Source organism: Syngnathus leptorhynchus, chromosome 5, assembly GCF_054491065.1.
Source record: "Syngnathus leptorhynchus isolate UIUO chromosome 5, UIUO_Slep, whole genome shotgun sequence".
NCBI lineage: Eukaryota > Metazoa > Chordata > Actinopteri > Syngnathiformes > Syngnathidae > Syngnathus > Syngnathus leptorhynchus.
Genome location: NC_141199.1, coordinates 10,092,860 through 10,116,792, shown reverse-complemented (window position 1 = coordinate 10,116,792; position 23,933 = coordinate 10,092,860). Strand labels below are relative to the sequence as shown.

At 42.2% G+C, this 23,933-nt stretch overlaps 1 protein-coding gene across 3 annotated transcripts; it reads right to left on the bottom strand.

Annotated features, from left to right (window-relative positions):
- Positions 1–603: 603 nt before the first annotated feature.
- Positions 604–22,729, bottom strand: mxi1 (max interactor 1, dimerization protein). Of its 3 annotated transcripts, none has more exons than XM_085912888.1 (6): positions 22,387–22,729; positions 20,512–20,614; positions 16,899–16,928; positions 6,062–6,176; positions 5,132–5,315; positions 604–4,602 (listed from the first exon to the last, which is right to left on the bottom strand). In XM_085912888.1, exons 1-6 carry the CDS (start codon positions 22,613–22,615, stop codon positions 4,439–4,441), a joined length of 825 nt encoding a protein of 274 aa, XP_085769014.1. In that variant the 5' UTR covers positions 22,616–22,729; the 3' UTR covers positions 604–4,438. The 3 variants fall into 3 exon arrangements, with proteins under 3 accessions (XP_085769014.1, XP_085769015.1, XP_085769016.1); XM_085912889.1 differs by lacking the exon at positions 22,387–22,729 and adding an exon at positions 20,685–21,343; XM_085912890.1 differs by lacking the exon at positions 22,387–22,729 and adding an exon at positions 20,787–21,343.
- Between the last annotated feature and the right edge of the window lie 1,204 nt (positions 22,730–23,933).

Sequence of the window (23,933 nt, the reverse complement as noted above, 5' to 3'; positions counted from 1 at the left end):
CAATTACATTTAATTAGAATTGAATCAGTCATAAAGTAGAAAAGTGCTGGTTTTTATGATCAACTCTTTCCCATAATTCACTTTAATTATTATACCTCATCTGCAAAAGATCTGGCATCTGTTACTTTTACAAATCTCGTGGCCCTAGAATGCAAAAGGTATGTTCAGTGAGGAAACAAATTAATGTCCATGGAATGTATTCTTTGATTTTGAATTAAAATGTTTCTGTGCATAAAATAATGATAATTTTGAAATAGTTATTAAATTCCAATTGAAGCGTAAAGTCTGAACATTGATCATATCTGTGTAATGCTATGGAAAGGTTGAGTCAGTGGTTTAGGTTTGAAAATCTCGTTTTTATTGTAAGTATTGCATTTCCAACTTTGCAACAAAACACGTTCATCAGAGTGCATGTTATACAAAGGATGGTCACAGGTTGAGAACAACCGGACGACTCCCCGCAAGGGACTCATCTCGTTGCCTTAACTTCACCTCAAGGACCCGTTTTCTTCAACGACACTTGAATGGAGTGTGGTTTCCCAAAACAAAACAAAAACTGCAACATCAACTTTTTTTTTTGGGGGGGGGGGGGGGGGGGGGGGGGCTGCCTAGACTCTAAAAGCAGAACAAAGCCCACTTGCAAAGTTAACCACACGCTCAAGGTTGCTTGTTCGGGACCATATCCTCAGCAGATGTAAAAAAAAAAAAAAAAAAAAAACACTGTCAGAATAATTCCAGGACTTGTGTCACAAAATATGGCAATTCAAAACCATATTCCTGTGGAAGTAATTCCCTGCAGTTACTAATACAAATACCGAGCATTTTAAGAGGACCTTCTTGAGCCCAAGATGTAAGATAACAAAAATAAATCATAAGGTCACATGACGATGTTCTTCTCGACCAGGCACTGTCAGATGCTCAGCGCGTTATATATCTCGGCTTGTCACCTGTGTGCAATCGGGATTCTTTAAATGTAAGTTCTGTCCATTGAGGCATGTTATTCCAATCGTTTCATGAACCTAAATTCTGACCCGAATAATCACTGCATGTAAATGTCGTCTGCTCCACACATTCAAATGAAAAAGAAATCTTTTGTGACACAAAGTCCTGAAACATTTCTGACACACCCTGTAGCGTTGAGACAGTCAGAGAAGTGAAACAGCAGTCTTGGGAAAGTAACGTTGAGAAGAAAATGGAAACAAAGATGGCTAAAAGTCACAGAGGGGCAGAATCAATATACGCTGTCCCTCAGGTAGAATGATAGAGAGAGAGAGAGAGAGAGAGCGAGAGAGAGAGAGAGAGAGAGAGAGAGAATGAGGACACTGAGGTGTTCTGATGTGGTTTTGGCATTTTTGTTTGTAGGATCGAGCACCAGTGGTCACTTTCTGATTCAGTGCCAACAAGTTGAAACCCTACTGTTGTTTTTCTGTTGAATCACCTTATGGGGGTGTTGTAAGTCTAAGACACATGTTATCAACTAAAAAGACAAGTCCTCTTGTATGAGGAAAGTGGCGTTTTGAAAGACCCCAGTTTGGGTAGTAGCTGGCTCAGCATATGCCTGTGGCGAAGACCCGCCCTCTTGGCCTACTTTCTCACAAACACACACTCACAATAGTCTCCACTTGACTAGCAGGCTGGCTTTGGAGAGAAGCCAATCCAGTTGTATAACATGCGGACGTGACTTTGTAGTGCGAAGCTGGCAGCGGCGAGGGGGCGGGGTCAACCTCCAACCAAGACAGGTGACTTAAAAACAGGCTCAGCAACTAAAAGAGCAGCTTTGGGGTCATTTACATTTCAAGTGTCCATTGAATAAACATCCAAAGCAAAAGAAAATGGCTACATTATGTTACCCTCCCAAATGCCCCCAAAGACCAATAAAACATACAATACATTATTCTTAAAATAAGGAATCAGGAATACGCATGGAAAGTTAAAGTAAGACAGGACAAAAATAAGTTATTTTTCTCCCTCTTGTTACATCTGTTGTTAGAGGGATGGAGAAATAAATATTCAAACGATGTTCTGTTAGAAATCAAAAGGGCAGAAGAGAGAAAGGGGGGGGGGGGGGGAAAAACAGTGGGCGAAGTGCAATTCTTAATGCCAGTGGAGTTGGGATGGCTAACTTTGACAACCCGTTTATTTTCCCCAACATGTGGGATCACCTGACCACCAGTGGAATGCCATACACACACACACGCGCACACACACACACACACACACGCACACATGCGCACACACACACACACTCCCGAGAGAATATCACATGTAATAAATTAAACTCTGCAGCTTCCATCCCGTTACCTTGCGCAGCACCAGACAGCAACACACGAATTAACTTGTAGGATGTCAACCAGCAAAAATGAAGTGTTCAAGCCACGTCCACCGCGCTTCCAATTATGGACTTTCAAATGCACAATAAACACAAGTCAGCAACAGAGGCAAAAGTTCTATCCATGAGCTCTAACTTTTTTTCTTTTTTTTTCAACTTTAACATGAATTCATTAAGCTATTTGTATATACAATGGGGGGGGGGAAGAAAAAAAAATAAAACATGACTTTGCTTCTTTTTGGACGGTCACAAAAGGGAAAAAGATGAAGAGTTATTGCTTGTTACTGCTGGAGAAAAGGTGGACGTCTATTCCCATCGTATCTTGTTGCTGTAGTTTGTGCCGTGTCAGCTGAAAAGTATTTAAGTGCAGGATCGCTTGAGAGGGAAAGAGAGCATGAAGAGAAGGCGCCGCATTGAACAGGAATGACTTGTGTGTGGTGGTCTTGCTCCGGGCTAGCGCGTGGAAGCGGACGCTTTTGCTTTACCAGCTGATGGAGGACTTGCACAATAGCACCGAGTCAAGTGTCCAAGATAAGACAGATTAGGCGGCGTGGGGTAATGTTACCGCGCTGTGTGCTTTCCATCGGCCTGAATCACCCATCAGCTTGGAGCGACTTCAACAACAAATGGGCTTCAAGTGCATCTTGGGTCATACATGGGCTTGTAAGCGTGATTTTTTTTTTTTATTTAAAATATTTTGTCATTTGTCTTTCTAAAATGATCAAAACCAGATTTTAGGGGCCCTATATCAGGGGTCTCAAACTGGGGTCCGTGAGCTGCAAAATAGTTTTCAATAAATTATGCTGTGGTTTCTGTTTTTTTTTTTTTGAAAGTGCAAACCTAGATATAGGGATGGGCACGCAGTAAACAAATGACTCCTCCTGTGATGCACCACATTAATCTGACTAAATTTGCTGAATATTTGTAGGGATGTGTCCTCTGTTATTTGCCAAATTATTTTGCTATTTCTATGCTTGGGCCAAAGCAACGAAAAAAAATAAATAAATAGTTTTGGTGCTCTCTTGCGGCATCATAGTGCTAAAGTATGATATTGAATGGAGTTGAGGACCTTCATTTAGACAAAAGTAGTGCTTTTCTACCTTATGTCATCTGTAAGCAATTAGAACCATTTACGGGGGGGGGGTTCAATTATTTGCAGATTTTTACGATCTGGGGAAACACTGCCTTTAGGTAGAAAAAATTACCGTATTTTCTGGACTATAAGTCAGTTTTTTTCATAGTTTGGCCGGGGGTGCTACTTATACTCAGGATCGACTTATGTGTGAAATTATTAACACACTATGTTAATATTAATTTCACACGAAACCACAAGAGGGCGCTCTAGGCCTGTGGAATAATTGGAACTGCAACTGACGATGAGTCTGACGTAAGCAACGGAGAAGAGGAAGTGCCGCATGTTCTCCCTCCGGAGTTAGTGGGGTTGTTGAAGATTTCATTGTATTTAGTGATTTGGAGTGACACGGATGGTTCGGTAAACTTGTTAGCATGTTATTTATGCTATAGCTATCTGAATAACTCTTTATGTTACATCAGGCACGTTCTCAGTTTGTTGTTTATGTGTCATGTAACATCAGCATACCGTACAATTACTCAGCCTGTTGTCACTGCTATTCTATTTTTATTTTAAATTGCCTTTCAAGATGACATGTCTGTTCTTGGTGTTGGGATTTTATCAAATAAATTTCCCCCCAAATTTGTCTTTTTCTACCTTATTATTCATTTTATGACTGGTGCGACTCCGGAGTGACTTATAGTCTGGAAAATACGGTAGACCATAATTATTTTTGCTTCTAGAGGTTCACGTGGTAGTTAAAATATATTTAGTAGGCATAAGGATTAAGAGGGGCTCCTCATAAAAATGTCTCCCAAGTAGGTTCCCAGACTCAAAAAGTTTGAAAGCACCTGTCCAAGATACTGGGTTCGGCTTTAACGGTGCCTTTGCATGGTGATGGGCACACTGAAAGAAGGCGAACAGAGGGCCCGGCTGGATGGGAGCACGGATATATCGGGTGGGAGGGCTGGATGGGAGCAGCAAGAAGAGGGGCCAGAGGAATAGGAGGTGTTTGCAGTGGTGGCATTGTGTAGCTTCTAGGAGGAGAAGGCAAGTTTGACACTGCAAGAGGAATATCCCTCATCGCTGGCCATGCTCTGCAGGCTGCTGTGGTCATCCAGGTCGCTGGTGCTGGCTGTGCTCAGACTGTCCAGCTCTCCGTGAGATAACTCCGTGCTTTCCACGTCCACCTCGATCTCCTCTGTGGCAGAGAGAGGAACGTCAATTACTCGATCGACGCTAGCAAGAAAGGAAGCGTGCAATTCCTTTACTGACCACGCGATAGTGGCAAATGATTTAGTGAGAGTACATTTGAGTTTAGAAAATTGAAAAAAAGGAAGTACGACCAATTCAACTCAAAGTAGTTTTTGCTAAAGATGATTCAATGTCAATCCTGCTTTTGACATCCACAGATAGCAACAAGATGAAGGCGAGTTGGATCATCAAAGTGAATTCATCCATGTCAGCTGCTTAGCTTCGCTATGTCTATGTTGAATTATATTCTTAACTATGAAAGTTTTAATTTGAAATACAAGTTTCATATGTGAACTAGCCTGCAATTAGTGAGTACACCAGTTACTTTTGTTGACATTAACTTGGCGGCTAGCATTCATGTTACATCATTTCGACTTGTATTTGCTTGGTCCTTTGATCAAATGTCAGTTTCAAGCTCACAGAAGCTGTCATGATGATGTCGGCTTTACTGCGAGTAGATCAAAACAACAACTGACCCTGGTCGGAGTCGGAGCGCTCAGAACCCAGAGTGGAGCCCACGCTGTTCATGCGTATCCTCTCGCCCTCCACGGCCACTCCGCCGCCTCCTCTCAGCAGTTCTAGTTGGCGTTGGAGGTGCCTCTGCTCACGCTCCAGAGACTCCAGCTGGTACTGGCTCTTCCTGTCCGCTTCTTCAAGTTTCTGGAAGCAGGAATCAAAGGGGGGCGGGGTTAAATTGACATGTATTAACAGGTCATCATCATAGCTTGATGACTGAAGACCTTATTGAGAAGCAAGCACTCCAGAGTGTATCCTGACTCTTGCCTTCAGAGTCCCTTTATTTTCATTTGCGTTATGTCACTAGTGACAAGCGTGACTCTCGGAGACAAAACTAAAACAACGGGGTCATCGTTGGCCAAAGCAGTTGACAGCAGCAGACGAGTCGAGTGTTGGTGGATGTTGCCCGATCAACTAGGCAGCAACAATGTGGCCTTTGTTCCACCTCCCTCCCTAATTACACACGCACGTTGCGCTAAAACGTTTTGAGTGCTCATCAACATGAGGTCGCTGAGCTTCACAATTTAGACGCGCACGTTTTTTCGATACTTTGGGAATCTTGGAACGTATCTCACACTATTGGTCTGCCTCACTTTTCTCAAGTTTGGGTTCAAATCTCAGTGTGGAGTTTGCATGTTTGCTTCTTCTCACATTCCGAGAACATTCGTGTTTAACTGAAGACGCTGAATTGCGAATTGGTATTTGTCTTTTGTGATTTCCTGGCAACCGGTTGAGGTTGTACCGCGCCTCTCGCTCACTCGAGGCCGAGCGAGGCCGTTCCAGTGTGAAACTAGTACAATGGATAAGTGTCTAAAATCAGTTAGGATTAAACTCACCACAGGTATTCTGGTAAAAATTAAACAGTGGATAAAATGGAATAGCTGAATCACCTTTATATGTGCTTTGGCTTTGTTGAGCAGGCCCAGGGTGGTATGGCGGCTGCAGTCCGGTCCCAGCGGGATGAGGGCCTTCAAGCGCTCCAGACACAGCCGCAGGTGAGCCCGTCTACAGTCAAAATAGAGGGGAAATGTTTACACAACAGGGAAGAAAACATTAAAAGCAATGCATGCTGTTCATGTTAATGAGTGCTTTATTCCCTGAAAGGATTATCATTTAGACTTGTCGCTTGGTCTTCTACTTGCTGGGTGATGGTAAAAAAATATATATACTTCAATTATTGTTGATACAGTTAATAAAGATTTGATGACAGTGATGGATTAGACAAAGTCCCCAAAGTAATTAAATTGAATGGAGGAATTTTCTTTGAAATTCAAACTAATCTGAGGAAAACTGGCATCAAAAATAAAGTTGGACTAAGGACTACTTTGCCCCTTTCGTCCATGAAATCGAGGTTCTGTTTTACACACCATTTCGTTTTCCCCCCCCATCGCATGTCAGTGTAAATCAGTGAGCATTTTAAAAGGCTAAACACAGATGTCTACCGTTACTGACTTTACCGTAGCGGCGACTCATTCACAGTCGAGTGCTAATGAGGAGATGGGAAAGACTTGCACTTCAGCACCCTAACGCAAGATGTGCTATGTAATCTTGAGACATATTAAACGGCACATATTATGCATACTTGAAGAAAGCAGAAACTCTCCAACACTTTCCTACAATGTCAACAAGCTTGAAGTGATAGCGAGCACCTCAGCCAAGTTGCATATGGTTTCAGCCTCTGGGCGATACATGATCCTCTGTTGGCATTTCTCTCAGCCCCCTTAGGTTACCCCGCTCATCTCCATAACAAATATGTTTTAGATGATAGGTGCCGTGAAGAGAGGAAAGGTGTAATGGCATTTCCTGGACCTCTCTGGGCCCATACGTTCCATCATCTAGACAGCACCTTATTGGGTGTCTGGGGAAAGGCCCGGGGTGACATCTATCCCGGCTAATGGCCCGGAGTTGAGAGATAAAGAGAGATAATTATGGCTATAACGCAATCAGCGCTCCATTAACAGGAGCTGCCCTTTCAGCCCGCCTGAAGGGCTGGGCGGGGGGCTGTTAGGAATCTGGGGGCTCAGTCTAGTGACCCACACTGAAGAAATCAAATCAACTGGGATTCAACTACTTTCAAACTGGTGCAGACGAGCGCAGCCCGGAATATCCATCCATCAGTGAGTGTGAATGGAAGGTTGAGGTATACATGGATGCCGCTGATAAGAACAAAAGTGCAAACCATTAGAGCGGTATGTATGGCAAGTATGCATGAGGGTGCGCTTTAACTCGACACCGGCAAGAAAAGTGGTCTGAATGAAGGAGGAGGTGCCATGATGCAATCTGTGGTGCTCAAAGTTTGGAGGTCAAGAGACGCGTGTGAAGTATGCTTCTAATCTGGCTGTGAGCATGATGTCTATCTGTCTGGCTCGGGTCTTTTGTCAACGCCTTATCTTCTACTGACGGGGGGGGGGCCTAGCAAAGTCTGTCTGCCTCACATGGACACCCACAGCCCTGCTTCAACCACCATGTTATCAGCTGACACTTCATCTCTCTTTCCAAGAAGCCTGGCTTCATCTGGGACCACGCACCGTGCCGGTCAGCTCGCTAATGCATGGCCAGTTTTCATAAAACAAATGAAGAAATCAATAATGCTTGGAGAAGAGACAGACAGATCATTTCGCTAACCAAAACTCAAGCTAAATAAGGAGGAACGCTTCAGGCTGCTCAGGATTGTGTTTTAAAAAAAATGGCTAATTGACCCCACTGCCCATTCCTATTTTTCCTCAAACGCACTTGTTTCTGATCCGCAGGGGCAATCACGGAGTACAGCATTCTGTCTTGGCAAATTCAGTTCTGGTTTCTTGCACCGTGATTTCTATTTGAGACTGCGAGGCGTTGCTTGTTGCGCAATTTTTGACAAGGCCGTGAGAAATCACAAGAATCATTTAACACTCACATGGCAATGATGCTGTCGTGCAGTCATGTCGGAGAAAAAAAAAAAACCCTACATTGCTTCCATTAGGTCTGGATAAAGTTTAATTAGCCTATGGTCTACTAGGCCAACAATAATTCCAGCGAGTCAACTGTAGGATGAGTACATCTTAGGAGAGCATTTTGATGAATGGATTCAATTTTCAGAGCATTAAAAAAAAAAAAAAAGAGCACCAGAACATGCTGTACCTAAGAAGACAATAAATACAATTCACCGTCACATGCATTGTTCTAGCTGGGCCGACAGGTTACTATGATAGCACATTAAAAGGAAGCCACATCCTGAAGCTTAGTTTGTTTTATCATTGCTACAGAACATACATGTAATAAACAAAAAAATCCTGGGAAGAGGTCTTGGCAACTGATCAAATCCTTCTGCACTGGCTTTATTTTATAGACCTGCATATCATGTCCAATTGTTGATACAGTCTGTATTGCCAAAGTACTCTGAGTTCTGGTTCTGTTCCTTTTTGTCCAATTGTTGATACAGTCTGTAAATCCAAAGCCCTCTAAGTTCTAGTTGTGTTGCTTTTAACACTATCGTGTGTACCATGTGATCTCCTGTTTTAGAAACACAAGTGGTCCATTGGCAGCATGTTGCCTTCAAGCACCCTCAACGTGTCTGTCAGTGACAGACAAGATTGCAAAACATCTACATGTTTTTTTTGTTTTTTTTTGTCCCGAAGTCTGGACACATGCCAGACTCGTAGGGAACACTTTGATGAGTGAAGGAGAACTCAGCTGATCATGTATGACCAGGAGGAAGACAGACAAGTCAGTCTGTTTACTGTGATGTCAACAGACTGAAAAGCAAATATTTGCAAAAATTAATAATAATAATAAAATCCCTTCGTTTGTGGTTAGGGAACAAGCTAATGACTAAAGATAGCTAAAAGCGGATGCAGGTTTATCATATAAGTTTGTTCTGCCAGCACTATCTTGAAATGTGTCACCAGGAGGTTAAAGGCCATGAGTTTGTGGCTTATTGGGAGGCCCCTCCAAAGGGTTCCTAAGCCCTGCAATTGATACGTTATCATGGAGACACACAGTTTAAGCCATTTCCTATTAACAATACGAGAGCCGTCTCGCTACCATAAATAGTTACACAGCACAGCCAGAGTCCTTTCAGCCCTCAAAAACCAGTCACACCCTCAGAATAGAGTGGTGGAACATCGAGAGAAATACACAGCCCTCAAGAAATATCAGCTTAGATGTGGCAAATTCTTTAAAAATTGTTTCTTTATTGAAGAAGCATACTCTCAACCTGAAAATTGTAGAAATGGTTCGCCACAAACCGAATCAAGCTCCTCCCACAAATGAATTTATTCGAAGGCATCAAAGCTTTATCAGGGGTGCCAATAATTATAAAGGTGTTTTTTTTGTTTTTTTTTAATACAGATCTGGTAATACGTCTACTTTGTTTGGCCCATTCCCTTCATGTTTGTGTACATATGTTTTCTTATGGCTTGTGCTCCTGACGTTCCCCAGATGGTTACGCAGAAGGGCAGCTCTGCCTTTTGGCTTCGACATGTGAGCTCGGAGCCAACCGACCATGGGTCACTGCACCCCAGCTCACCCCACCTTTGCTCACCTCCCTTCCAATCACAAGAGCAGTGCCTTTCCGATTGCATGACTAACTCATTCGCGTTTACAGCGACGTGTAAATGCAATGTTTTTTTTTGTTGTTGTTCTAAAATTCAGTACTAATGTCCTTTGCAGCAGCTTCAACTACAGCTTTGAAATGTGAGCAAACAGACTTCAATGTGGGTTTTATTTTTATAGAAGCACTTTGATTCTTTCCCCCATCTGGTATAGGAGAGCTGCCTACCTACTGGTTTAGAAACCAACGCACATCACATATACATCTCTTTTTGTCAGTTCAAAGGAGTACAGTTCACCACTGGCCTCCTCCCGCGCTCTGCTATCATCTCTGAACACACATACTGGTACATATGATGAGCAACTGTCTAGTATGTTAACAGATGCCGCAAATTTTTTTTTCATAACGATAAAGAGCCGTCATAATAATCCAACGAGGTATCAAATGAGTTTAAATGGGAATCTGTTAAGTACCGATGTCGTTCAATGTTTTATTTTTGATAGCATGAAGGTAATGTAAAAGTAAATTTGACTATATTACTCACATTGCTATTTCACCAAATGTTTCTAAGCTTTGAATAAATTAGCTGCAATAAACACAAGCCTAAGGACAAATATAAAGAACATTGTAATTTGTTTTTAAAAGCTGCACTGATAAACCAAAACGTGTTTCGACTTAATCAAAACCGTCTTAAAGCAACACTTAAAGCTAAAGCACGAAAGACAGAGGAGAAAAAAAAAAAAAACAGACTGCCCTAGATTCTAAACTTGTGAATACATAAATAATAGATAACTTCTCAGGCCCGAATATGTCTGACATTAGCACTGGCTATGCTCTTAAAGGCAGGGTCACATTTGCAGCCCAGATAAGAGTCAATCTACATCTTCAAATCCCCCACGCTCTCAAGCCCTTTTAACGCGCACACACACTTTGACCCAATTCTATTTCATCTGGAGGGAGAGCGAATCTGACCCTTCACCCAGTTATTACACCAATTACATATCAGCGCTGTCCGTCTCAGAGGTGAACCCCCTAAATTGATTTACAAAGGGAATCATAATTATAACAAAGATGATCATCAGCTCAACTTTCCCTCGATGCTCTTACAACTTCTTTATTGTCAAGGCTTATTTGAGCCAGTCCCAGAACCTAATTCTGAGTGATGACAAAAACATTTAGAATATTTTGTCATGCAAAAGCTTATTTGAAGCAGTCTAATCCACATCCACTGGGCACAACATGAAGTCAATGTCAAATTATCTCCCGTCACGGAGGAATGCAATCAAATCAACCCCAGTCAACGTGCAGGCAGTTTGTATTCTATTGTACTTGCTGAGCTGAACACATTCCTCATTTGTTGGAACAATCCAGACCGGTCATCAAAGGAAAATCTTATGTACGACAATTTCTTCCCACATCATACACAAAGAAAAGCGCATGTAAACATGCGACACATCGTGAAGCCCCAGTGCAGATGGTGACATGCAATATATATGGCGAGAAGGGAAGGGCTCAGCTCACGTGGCATCTCATCCATCCATCCATCCATCCATCCATCCATCCATCCATCCATCCATCCATCCATCCATCCATCCATCCATCCATCCATCCATCCATAACTTCATGCGGCTTCTTAACATACTGTCTTTGTTCCTGTTTCACATCCCCCCACAAAGTATTTCTGTGCCTGTGTTTCATGGAGCTGGGCATTCTTCTCTCACTTTCTCGTTTGCATGTTCCCCCATACCGTTGACGGGGGACCTACCACTCGCTACTGCTGGAACAGTCATTAAAGAGCTACTAAGCATGGCTGCTAAATTGGGGCCTGACGCATGGGCGTTAACCCACAGCTTTATTATATGAACCATAAATTTAAAGTTCAGTAAATTGCACTTACGTATTGGATGTGTGGCATAACTATATGTAGAAAACCTCTGGATTTGGCAGTGAGCCTATTTTTAGGCATGCTCACACGTCATAGTAGTTATTTTCATTTAACAAGATCATGTTGGCCTCGCTCATCAATTAGGAGGAACCGTAACTGAAATGCCAGTGCTCTCTGAATCATAAAAAAAAAAATTCTGCATACCACGAGTGGCCAGATGTGATTTATATATATATATAAAAAAAAAAAGCTTCAACATTGCATGTGTGTATTCCAATGTGCAAGTGAAAATTGCTAACTTTTTTCCTATGATCATGGGCATGCCACAGTTTAGCAGTAATATTAGCGACATAGCAAGATTTCCCCCTGAAAATAACTTGACAGTCAGTAAAAAATATGAATTTGGTTGAAATGGCTATTTCTACCAGAGTACAAAACACCAAGAATTTTGAAAATATGATGATACGTTTTGTTTGATATCGCCTACAGAAAATCTGCTTTCAAAAAAATAAAAAAACACCTTCAGATTAGAGTAAAACTTGTTTAATTCTGAACACATCTACTTGTATGGAGCCTTCTCCAGGCCACACATCAAAATGAGCGTGACGTTTCAAACAGCTTCTTGCCCTAAAAAGTCAACTCAAATAGCACAAATGGAACATTAGTCATGAGGAGAGCAGTGGAATAAGTCATGTCCTTGAGTATTGAATTTTTTATTTCCTGAACTGATTTGTTATAGAGGATTTCAGAGACGTTTGAAGGGTTCATTGTATTTTATTTTTTGAAAATCCCACAACTACAGTGGGTACTCATTACATTGCTCATAACATTCCTCCTTTCTACTTGTGCCTGAATCAAAGACAGCTATGTGCACTTGTAAAAGTTGGTTTTGTTTTCTGTCAACAAAAGTTAGTCCATCACGTCTCCGTACACGTCAGATTAGAAGAATAATTTCCCTTCAGAAACTGAAGGCTCTTCTTGTTGGTCTGACCGATACATCCCTCTTGTCTTTATGAAATCCAGACAGATGGGAGAGATATGGGAAGAGTTGGCGCGAGATAGAGCAGGTGAGAGATGTAAAGCGTGGGGGAGGAGAGGGCTGCTTTATGTGTGTGTGTGTGTGTGTGTGTGTGTGTGTGTGTGTGTGTGTGTGTGTGTGTGTGTGTGTGTGCATGTGAGATCTGCCCAGAAACTGCCCATTGGCACAAAACAGAAGCCAGTCAGGATTAATTCTGAGTTGAGTAATGATGAGTGAAAAATAGACCATATAGAAGAAGAAACTTCTATAATAGTCAACAAACTACTTCAACTTTTTTCTAGCTATGATAAAGACTGATGAGTAGTTTGAAATGAAATACTCAAATGTTCATCTCACTCATTCACAGCGATGCACATTGACAAGTGAAGGGATTCCATATGAGCCGTTACTGACCTACTATATATTCTGCCCACATGCCAACAAACGCAAAGGAAATATAGAGGAGTAAAATTCATGGCAGCGTTAGAGTGGGTTGTTTAATAGTACTTCAGCATGCAGTTGTGACCTCAATCCCCAGATGGAGATTTATTGTGAGCAAGAATATTTGGGTGAGCAAAAAAAAAAAAAAAAAACCTTAGCAAAATGCAAATATATATTCAGCACGACACTGCAAACTGGGGACAATAAAATGTTCAAAGAACCTCCTGCCCTGCCTAACCAATACCATGACCGCAAGTAGTAAATAACGTGAAATTGCAGTTGATCACAAAGCGGACAAATATTGTTGTCACGCTCACTGCCGAGGCCACCCTGAGAGACGTGACGCATCGCAACAGTGCAAAGCAGGGACCAAGGACTGATGGGCAAAACGAGGGGGGAAAAAATGTTAGAATAAAACAATAGAGCAGCAATTGACCCTCTTCAAGCAGCGCTCACAGGCAAAAACACACGCTTACACACACGAATGCTCGTGCAAAGTTCACTGGTGAGGGAGGGGGGGGGGGGGGACGGCGGCAGGGGAATGTGCTAGCTGCATGACGGGGCCAAGGGACTCCGGGGCTGAAACCCATCACTAACTCATGGATTAGTTCACACGTGCACACTGCCTTTTAATCTGCTCCAATGAGAAACAAGCGATGGGGAGGAAAAAAAAAAAAAAAAAAAAAAAAAAAAAATCCAAACAAGGGCAAAGAGGTGGCTCGGTCTCAGATTAAAACCGACAACAAACAAGCATAGTATGAAAACAATTGCATATACTGTTCAAATCTCTTTCCTAATCACACGTACAGATCATGTGATTTGAAATTCACTCGGCCCCTAATCCCTGTACTGCACCGTACCTCCGAATTGTATCCAAGCATGAAACATCTGACTTGAATAACCAATATATTAAACATAGCATCTCCTTTTGTCTTCATTTGTGATTGGATGAAAGCTTCCAAATGAACGCAAACTTTCCATTTGAACCCAATGTGACCTGAAGGGTGTGGGGCAGGAGCTTTGGATTACAACACTAATATGGATGGGCTTCTAAAAATGAGTCTGATGAAGGGGGGGGAAGAGAGATTTGGCCAGATGTTGTCTCTGGGGGATGGTAGTATAATACATGTAGCTGGTTCAGCAATGGCTGTATGTAATCCAAATGTCAGAACTAAAGTGCAAATACATCCATGTGTTAAGGCACTTATGTTTTTTTCCACAGTCCCAGTAGGCTGGGATGGTAGCACTGAGTCATGCGGAATTGTGTTTTGATTCATGTTCTTAAAACTTGTCGGACGAGAATACTCATATTTTGAGTTGGAAAATTAAGGGACGTGCTCTTTTTTCCGCGGCCCAATTCCATCCGTGTGAGTCAATTAGGGGTCACCTTTCCGCAGAGTGCTTCGGATGACCTTACAGCTAACTGTCACGTTTGTTATGAATTCTCTGAGCAACAGTACCTTAAAAAACTGATTTAAACCTGCGTTTTGGATTAAAACCCCAGTTCCTATCCTAAGAGTTCCACTGGGCATGTCATGCATGGCCTCGTGAATAATCATCCCACTTCGGAAAGTATTTGTAACCGTCAATCTAGATTTGAACTATGGGGGCAGATTGAATCCTTCACAGAGAGTCACCAGCAGCGGACACAGGCTACGTATAAAATAATCATCTTTTTTTTTCCAATGTTGTGTTTATCGCAATTGTCTGTTAGCATCCAGAGCCCGTTTAACTGAAATAAGGAGTGACAACCTTTTTCACCGCTTATTCATCGTAAGCCTCTCATTGGTGGCACACAGCTAACCTATGTGATTGGTCAGAAGACGGTGGTGTTTTCTCTCTGTTGCCCCAGCTGTAAAGCTAAAAATAGAAGCTGGAGTCAGATTTAGTCTAATTGAGTCACGTTTCTTCTGCTAGCATCTCGTTTTCCTTCCTTTCTGCCTTGTTTCATTTTCGACCCCTCAAACATCTCGTGAAGGTACAGATTTGGATTTTGACACCGATAAAGGCAAAGTTGCTTCTCTGGTCGCATCACTGGTCAACTGTCAGTCAATCAACCCAAAGCGTGTTTTCTAAAAGCTTTTCAGATCATCTAATCTTCTTACTGATCAAAACCAGGGAAAAACCAGCACATGCTACGGGGTCTTCCTTTGAAACTTCTCTTGTGCTCAAAGGAAATTAGAAGCATAAATACATGAATCTTTGACACAATTTCACCATCCCTCAAGCGTTATTCCATCAGGACTGAAGTTGCAGCCATATCCTCAACCCTAATACTGGCTCATATTTCATTGCGTTAATTACTGTACAGGGTACAAAGGCTCACCATGCACAATCTGCCACACAAGGGAGAATAGATTAGGCTTGCGTGCTGCTTTAAGTAACCCTTAGTCAGGTGTGTTTGACTACGTTCCCTGCTCATCCTATCAGCTTGTCAGTTAGTTCCTTGTCTTCTGACTCGATCGTTTGTTAATCCAGCATCAAGCGAGGCTATTAAAGAATCACACCGGGCGCCCTCTGTGCGCGTGCGTTTGTTAGGGAGGTTGATGAACGCGCCCCACAACACGTGCACATGCTGCAGCTGGGCTCACCAGACCAAAGATCAAGCCTCTTAAGCGGCTTTTCTCAGCCAAGAAAAGCTTACAAGTCGTCACGTTGGTCGGGACAAATGGTCCCAGTCGCGGGGCTTGCAGCAAGGCCTGAGAATGGGCTTGCAGCAAGGCCTGAGAATGGGCTGCACTCACTGGGCAGGGAACAGAAAGCTTTAGCACAGCCACAGAAAATGTAGCCCGGGCTTTTTCATGCTTAGCGGCTCATCCACCCCCCGAGGGCTCTCGCAACAAAGCTCAGTTCAATTCTCGCTATTATAAAGGCTCCAGCAAGGATATGTACCAGAAGAAAATGTTACACCTACTATAATGTCGAGTCGCTTCTTAACAGGTTTGCGTTTCATTGTACGCACTCGAATACAAAAATGATCCATCTTGGTTTTCGAGAATGATTGAGGTAGACGGTGAAGCCCGACGTTTTGGTGACGGAACCGATGAGAATGGAAGAGACTATTTCAACCGGCATGCGAGCAACAACAAATCCAGGAAGTCAGTCTTGCTCTAAATGTGAATTCCATCATGGTTCAGCTTGACTGGGACTTTTTCACAACTTGTAAGTCTGCCTTAGGAGAATCGTGGTATAAGCCTGAAACACTCGGGTGAACAACTTCGACTAATACATATATCTTACAGTGGGGCATGTCCTGAAAGGGAATTGGATTAACTGCTGGCAAAGACGGGGGATTATAAATGATTTTAACAAGTGCGCTTTCAAAAAAGATGGATTACCACATCAATTCGACTCACTTTCTTTGGTACCAGAAATACGTTTTTACTTATACAGAGAGGAGAGGAAGTGAACTACTTGAAATATCAGATGTTTCAAGATCCGAGATCTGGCTTTTGGCAGAGTTGAAGGCCAGCCTGGACCAGCAAAGGACAAGCAGGACAGGGAGGATGTGAAGGGAATGCTTCAAAGAATGAAAACAAAAAAATGTGGAGGGACTCATAAACAGCACTCAGTATGTTGTATGAACAAACAATGAAACGTGCTTGTATAAATGAAATACTACCCATAAAAAAAAAATTCTAACCGGCATGGGAGCTCCAATCTGCCAGTGTTTAATCAAAGACCTCAGTATAAAAATGTGCTTTGTAAATGTGGTGAAGAATAAAAAAACAAAAGGAAGAGCGGGTTTGTTTTGATTACGAGGAGCAAAGCTTGAATTTTAAAAAGGCAAAACAAGTGCCTATTAAAGTGTGTTAAGACTTGAAGATGAAATGTTTGGGAGGGTCCACTCACCTATTCTTCTCCAGCTCGTTGTGTGTGGACCTGCAAGGGAAGAAAACATCAATAGATGTTTAAATACACCATATTAAGAAAAGCAATACATGCCGTACACAGTATGGTTGACAGAGTGCAGTATTTCCGAAAGCATTTTTTTCGGTAGGGTTAAGGGCTAGATGTTTGAAAGCTTTAATGTAGTGTATTAAGCAAGCCAAGGCAAGGAGTCCTAATAATGAAATGTGATTAACTGAATTATTACTTATGGTGAATGATGATGATGGTGGTGATGATGATGAAGCTCTGCATTGGTGTTATACGGTATGGACAAAATTTTATATCCCTGTACTGGTATTTTTACATCCTCATAAAAACAAATATCCTGATTTAGTGAAACATATTTGCTTAAAATGACATTAAATTAATTGCAATTTTATTTAAGTTTATTTCACATATTTACAAAATGCCCTAAAAGTTTTTGGAATAAAAATACAACTATCCGGTGGAAAGATAGCCTTCAAAATACATATTTCACAGTACAGCCAGTTTCCAAGGAATGTGAACAGCTGGATCCGATAGACATCACTAAGAAGAGACTCTCCAACAAAGTTCAAGCAGAACCCACTGAAGCCTTTGCACCATCAAAACATCAATGTGACAGGCAGGAGAGCACTATCATCAACTCCTCCTCAATAATACACAACATTGCTCAGTGGGGCTGCACATGTAACAGTGACTTGCATTCACTGGACTTGACACTGCACATGAGTGTGTGTGTGTGCGTGCGTGTGTGTGCGCCTGTATACACACACACACACACACACGTGTATGGGCTGTTGGGGAGACTATGAGGAACATGTGCATGCCCTGTGTGGGCAACAAGCCGGGTGCAGTGCACCGTTGAAAATGAAATGTGAATGAGATGGTCCCTAACACTGCCTTTGTGGGGCAACATACTGAAAGGAGACAAAACACCCCTCCCTCCCCTTGACTGAATGGCTGGGTTTCCATCCACTCCTCAGCTCAAGGATCGCTAGATTTGAAGGAGGGTGACATGTGTAACTTGCCCTCGAGGTAGGTAAACAGGCTTCAATATGTCTCCTATCACATCCCTCATCATTGTAACCTGGATTTACAAGGTGGAAAGTGCAATTGTTCGGTGCCACTGCCTTGGATGAAATGATCTCTTCCGGATTAATAATTGACAAATTGAAACACCATATGTCTGCATTCGACGATATTAGTTCATTTACTTAGGTATGCAAGAGTGGCTGTGCAGTCAGCTGTGGCAGTGGATATGATTTTAGATGACAAGGCCACTAATGGCCAGGTTGACTTGCTTGCTATATTAGGCCAAACAAATCAGGCAAGACGAATTATTCAGAGTTGAGCCATGAGGCTGGCACTCTCGACAACCTTTATATAGTCACGCATTCATGGGGATCAATCTAAGTCAGCTTGCTGTCCTACAGCCCTTTATCATCACAAAGACTTTCCCTTCATCCAGAATCAGATAGCAACATGTCTGCAGCTCACCAATACTTCAAACCAGATAATGAACTGGCTCCAGGTCATCCACAACTGCAAGTATGCTTACTTGGGCGAGTGGGAGGGAGGACACATAAATGCGTGCGTCTGTGCGAGTGTACTTGCACGTGCATGTAGACACGGAGACCGAGTGGGTCAATGAGATAAAGCGCTCCGGCTATAAACGGAAGGCAAGTGAGGACAGTCAGATAAGCCCATCACTTGAAGCGTTATCACGTTACAGAGAAGGCAGTAAGAAGGCCACAAAAACTTAAACTGTTTGCGGAAATTGACATTGTTCTATCTCCTATCATTTTGTCATCTTCCTTATAAAACCACCTCGAGCATTATTTCGGAAAGCCGAAAAATAAAACAAATACTGAATGGCGTGATATTATGTTTAATAATTCTTTCATTTCATTGAATGACCTGTTTAACTAAGGATGTGGTCAATTTTAGCAGAGGTGCTCAGTACCCCAAAAATGTTTAGGGCAAAAAAATATAGAAACATTTTTTTTGTCAAATTATGCGTTGAGGCGATTTGGAAAAACCTCATGTTAGGTAAATGGGCTTGTATGGTGCTAAAACAAAAAAATGTTTTTTACTGACCTCGTTTTGAATGCGTTTGTGCGATGGTGAGCAAAATTGAAAACAGACATGTAGATGGATTGATAATTTCATATGTTTCCCATGAAAAGGAATAATGGTGACTATAAGCAAAGTAATAGTAAAAATGGAGCATGAGACTTTACTAGATGACACAGAAAATATAAACGTATTGTGTAATGTGAATTGCATGAGAATCAATGCACACTGTGATCACACTGGCTGGCACTTTCATAACACCATCTTGAATTATCACTCTAATGAAAAAAAATCTTCATTTGAAAATATATTTGCAGTGCTACTCCTCCCCATACTGGTGACTTTGAGTCTCTATTCAAGCAGCTTGTGCAACATCATTAGCATTCTTAAACAAATGCCCTGTCCATCGGAAGCATTATGAGAAGCACCTCAATCCAATTATGATCCTGACTGTTGCCATGCAGAAGTAGGCAGCATTCTGTGCTGATTATGAGTAATGCGCAGTTCCTGTTTGTTGCTCGCTCTCACATTAATATTAAAGCATTCAGAGCAAGCGAGTGGGGCTTTCGTTTGATGTATGGCGATCAGATGACAGATTCACGTGAGCAGCCCAGTACCAAAGAGAACACCATGCCAACGGGTCTTCATTTGCGAGACTTCCTTCCCTCTACTAAATGCAAGTTACATTCATCAATAGCAAATACTGCGACATACTGTCTGTCACATGTCATGCACGAAAATCAATCCTTAGTGTTCATGCATCAGACACTTCATTAGGAACATCTGCACCAGCTAGTTAGACGCAATCGAAGACCTATGTGGATGACCTCATTTAGTAACATGAGTGGTGCATTATTAAAAGACACCACTCAATAGAATATGGCACAGTTTATTGAGGAGTAGTTGTTGATATATACAATTTGCCATAATGCTGGAGCCCACCCCAGCATGAACACATTAATAAGCAAAGATTCACACGGGCAAAAACGTACACAGAAATTTAGGCAATTTAGAGTCTTCATTTAGCCCAACATGCATATTCATGGGATGCGGAAAGTACCCAGAGAAAACTTTCACAAGCACGGGGAGAACAAGCAAACTGCACAGAGGACGGCCGGAGCTGCGATTAGAAACCTTCGCCTCTTGTGAGGCAGCCATGCTAATCACTTGTTTACTTTACTGTGCTTGTGGTTGACACATGCCAATCCAAATGATTCATCATCATCATGATTGGTGAGTTGAATTATGAATTAATGGTCTTGTATTTGCTCTAATTAGTTTAGTCTAATGTTGTGATCAAGTAGCTGAGGGGCTCAAGTATTTAACTTTGGGTCAGTGGAAACACTAATCACATGGTATTGTTTCCGCCTTAAGTCAATACTTTAAAATCATCAGTGTAACCACCATGTTAACTATAGAAACAATTCCAGGTGACTCAGGTTTGCAAAGGACGAGCCCTCTTGCCCCAAAGCAATGTAGGTGTACTTTCGCACTGTCAAGAACATATGAGTTTTCTTACCTATTGTGGTTACTGCTGAATTTCTTATTTCGGAATTTCCTTTGCCTCTGGTAGTTTGTGTCCTGATTTGAAGGAAACGTCGATGCATATCCGTGTTCACACTCTGTTTGAAGAATAATATATTTGGTTAGCATTTAGCCATGAGCCAAATTCAACATCACTCTTCTAAGTACCCTGAATGTAAATACATTGAAGGTAAATCCTCCTTTTGCACGGGGACTTTTCCTGGCAAGACTTCAATACGCTCCTGTCGACAATGTCGCATGGCTTTTTACCTCTTTCTCTTCTTTCGAGATATTCCGCGGCTTCCAATAGACGCTGGATATTCATTAGTTGAACAGCCGTCATTCTTTCCTGAGCCTTGCTGTCGTTCACCTTATTGCTAGCGTTTAACATTGACAGCAGTGATACAACGATATAAAACACACGGAAGACAGTGCTTCGGTTATCAGTGCAACAAATTCAATATATGTACATTAAAAGCAAATTTTAAAAAAGTCTTTTAGTTCTCTTATTCAAGGATGGGAAATCGTGTTTCCACAGTTGACAAGCTAGCAAGCTGCAGCCAATCCTTTGCTGGGTTGTCAGAAAATCAGCGTATAAGAATAGTAAAACGTCCACATTAATACGATTGTTATTTGCTAAAAACTTAAATGTAAACAATATTAAAAAAAAATCCCCGGGGGTGACTTGCGCCAGCAAGTGCCTGCTGCTGCTCGCTTCCTCTCCTGTTTGCTTTCCACAGCTCTACAGTTCGGAGGCGGGGACATAAAGAAGGAGGGTCCAGAATCAGCGAGGGGCATTCTGGGAAATTGTGTCTTTTTCCGACGAAGGCCATTCAGTATGTAAAACATATGCATACATACATCATAAATGCATGTATATACAGTAAAGCAAACGGAACACTGATGATCTGAATCTTAGTAATGAACAGAGAGTGACTTGAAAGTTCAAGTATGTATTCTTTCTACTCGATAAGACCTACAAGTCCCATGAGGCAACAAGAGCTAGGGGCGTGGTTAACAGACAAAGTCAGGCCCAGCAACACGTGACATAGCTGCTGACCGTGTCTTTGATTGGCAGATATCTTTGACAGACTTCGAGGGTTGAGCTCGCCTCTATCCAATCAGAGAGCGATTTTGCGCCATGTGGAACCCAGCGCGACACGCCCACAAATAGCAGGAAGCAAACAATCGAGAGAACTGTGGAGAAACAGGAACTGTACGAGCGAATCTTCCAGTAATTTACCTAAAGTACTCATTTAATAAAAGCTGCATTTCCTGTTTCGGTATAAAAACTTTAGAACAACAATACTCACATCTAAAAGACATCCGGGAAGAACATCAATAGAACGCAAAGTAAAACTCATCATTTTAAAATGCTGGTTTTGTGAATGTACCTCTTTCAATATCGCATCGTCCTACACGTTTGCTCATGCGAGTTGGAGGCTTTTTATGACATTCTGCGGGGGCGCAATGACATCATCCTAGAAGTGACTAGCAGCGCGCTGCAATGTGGTCAGATGTATTGCATCTGAGTGAGAGCCAGTATGCACACCCACTCATCCAATCAATATGTCACATTTTGCTATTTTCAACTGTGCAAAGATCAATAACAGATCCCTTCCTACGTGGAGACGTGCATACACACTCCAGTGTGGATCGCATACCATTTAATGCAGATAAAAGATCCACGTACGATGGTGTAACATCTTTTTATTGCAAGGAAAATCCGTCTTGTGAGCGTGGTAGTGACCAAGCGTAGACAATAACCTAAATCTTAGTTGAATTAACTCAGTTCTTTGTTGTCTGACTGCACATGATAAAGTGTGTTCGTCAAATGCAGAACGACATCGCACAGTGCACGTCAACTCACTTCCGTCCTTCCTCTCAGCGCTCTCGAGAAAGCGAGCAGCCTCCAACAATACTTGCACATTTTTCAGAAAAGTGTTGATCTGATCCATGTGGGAGTCTTTGGGGTTGAAGACGTCATTGAAAGGACAACTGGACATCTCCAAGTCTTGCTGATCCAAGACAGACGCCTCGGAATCAAAGAAGAACTCCTCGCTCTTCAAACTTCTTCGTTGACTCTCAATTTTGGCCATTTTTTCCCCTTGTAAGTTTGCGTGGCTTCTGAGGAGAAACCGTGAGACTTGTGCCAGTGAGTGGAAGCTGTTTGTGTCTGATCGATCCTGAGCTTTTTTTTTTTTTTTTTTTTTTTTTTTATGAATGCAGGCTGTCCAATGTGGAGCAGCAGCCAATGTCAGTGGATGCTGGTCCATGAGAAAACTTAATCCCGCCCCCTCGAGTCGAGGACCTCTGCATGGTCCTTGTGCTTGTCGGGTTTTAAAAAAAATAGCTATGTATTGAGGCTCACCTGTACCTGTACCTGTACCTGCACACGCACACGGCCTTATATTAATATGTATAAAAACCAGTAGGAGTTAATCACACCTGTGCAAGTCGCAAGACTCAAATCGTAACCTTCAGGTTTCGAGCAAGTCCCAAGTTATGGGAGAAATATCAAGCAAGTCAAGACGCAATTAATACGTCATGCACATTCAACATTTATTGGAGTCGCAATAAAAGATGTCATCTTATTTTCTCATTCACCTGTCGGGTTGTTTCTCGTTTTGGACCCTATTAGCAAATCAACTCTAAACACACCTCGCAAACAAGGATATTTTTATAGGGTTAGGAATATATTAATATCCAACCATTCATTTTTTTTTTTGTACCGATTGTCCGCATGGGGGTCGCAGGCTTGCTGGGGCCTATCCCAGCAGTCATCGGGCTGGAGACGGGGGACACCCTGAACTGGTGTCCAGCCAATCGCAGGGCACACAGAGACAAACAACCATCCTCACTCGCACTCACACTTGTCATTATTTTATTGTCAATATTTTGTGTTTCAATTGCTTGTAATGTCATTCACATTGCCACTGTAATTGCAAGTGGTTGTGCAAGTTTCTTCAATGAATCCTCTTTTTGAGCGATCTAATGTTATTTTCATATAATACTTTGACAGGGCCATTTCTATTTTCCATTTTCAACCAGAACATGTCAAGGCGGGCCTGTGTACAGCTCAAACAACCACCTACTTTGCCACTTCAAAGTGCTGGTGGAAGCCCGTGTTCGTTTGATGTAAAGTTCACACGGACAGAAACTTTTAAGTGCAACACAGGGGAATCTTTGAAGGTCCCCGCTCCACCTTTTGTAAGGCCCGGCTGTCAAGACCGAAACCCGTTTGAACACGGAGCAGATAAAAATGATGTCCAGCAGGGATAGTACTATACTGTACTGATAAGGAGATATTCCAGAAAAAGGGCATACCAAAATCTTTGAGCTCTATTTTCCTGACTGGTGCAAGTCTGGTATGATGCGCAGTTTAAATCTGCACAGAGCCATGTTGGCAGACATATG

Excerpts from the sequence above, each read along its gene's own strand:
- mxi1 (XM_085912888.1), bottom strand. The coding sequence starts at position 22,615 with ATGGCCAAAATTGAGAGTCAACGAAGAAGTTTGAAGAGCGAGGAGTTC. Across the intron at positions 6,177-16,898 it reads AACGAGCTGGAGAAGAATAG|ACGGGCTCACCTGCGGCTGT; the intron begins GTGAGTGGACCC and ends TTTTGACTGTAG. Across the intron at positions 4,603-5,131 it reads GCGCTCCGACTCCGACCAGG|AGGAGATCGAGGTGGACGTG; the intron begins GTCAGTTGTTGT and ends TCTCTGCCACAG.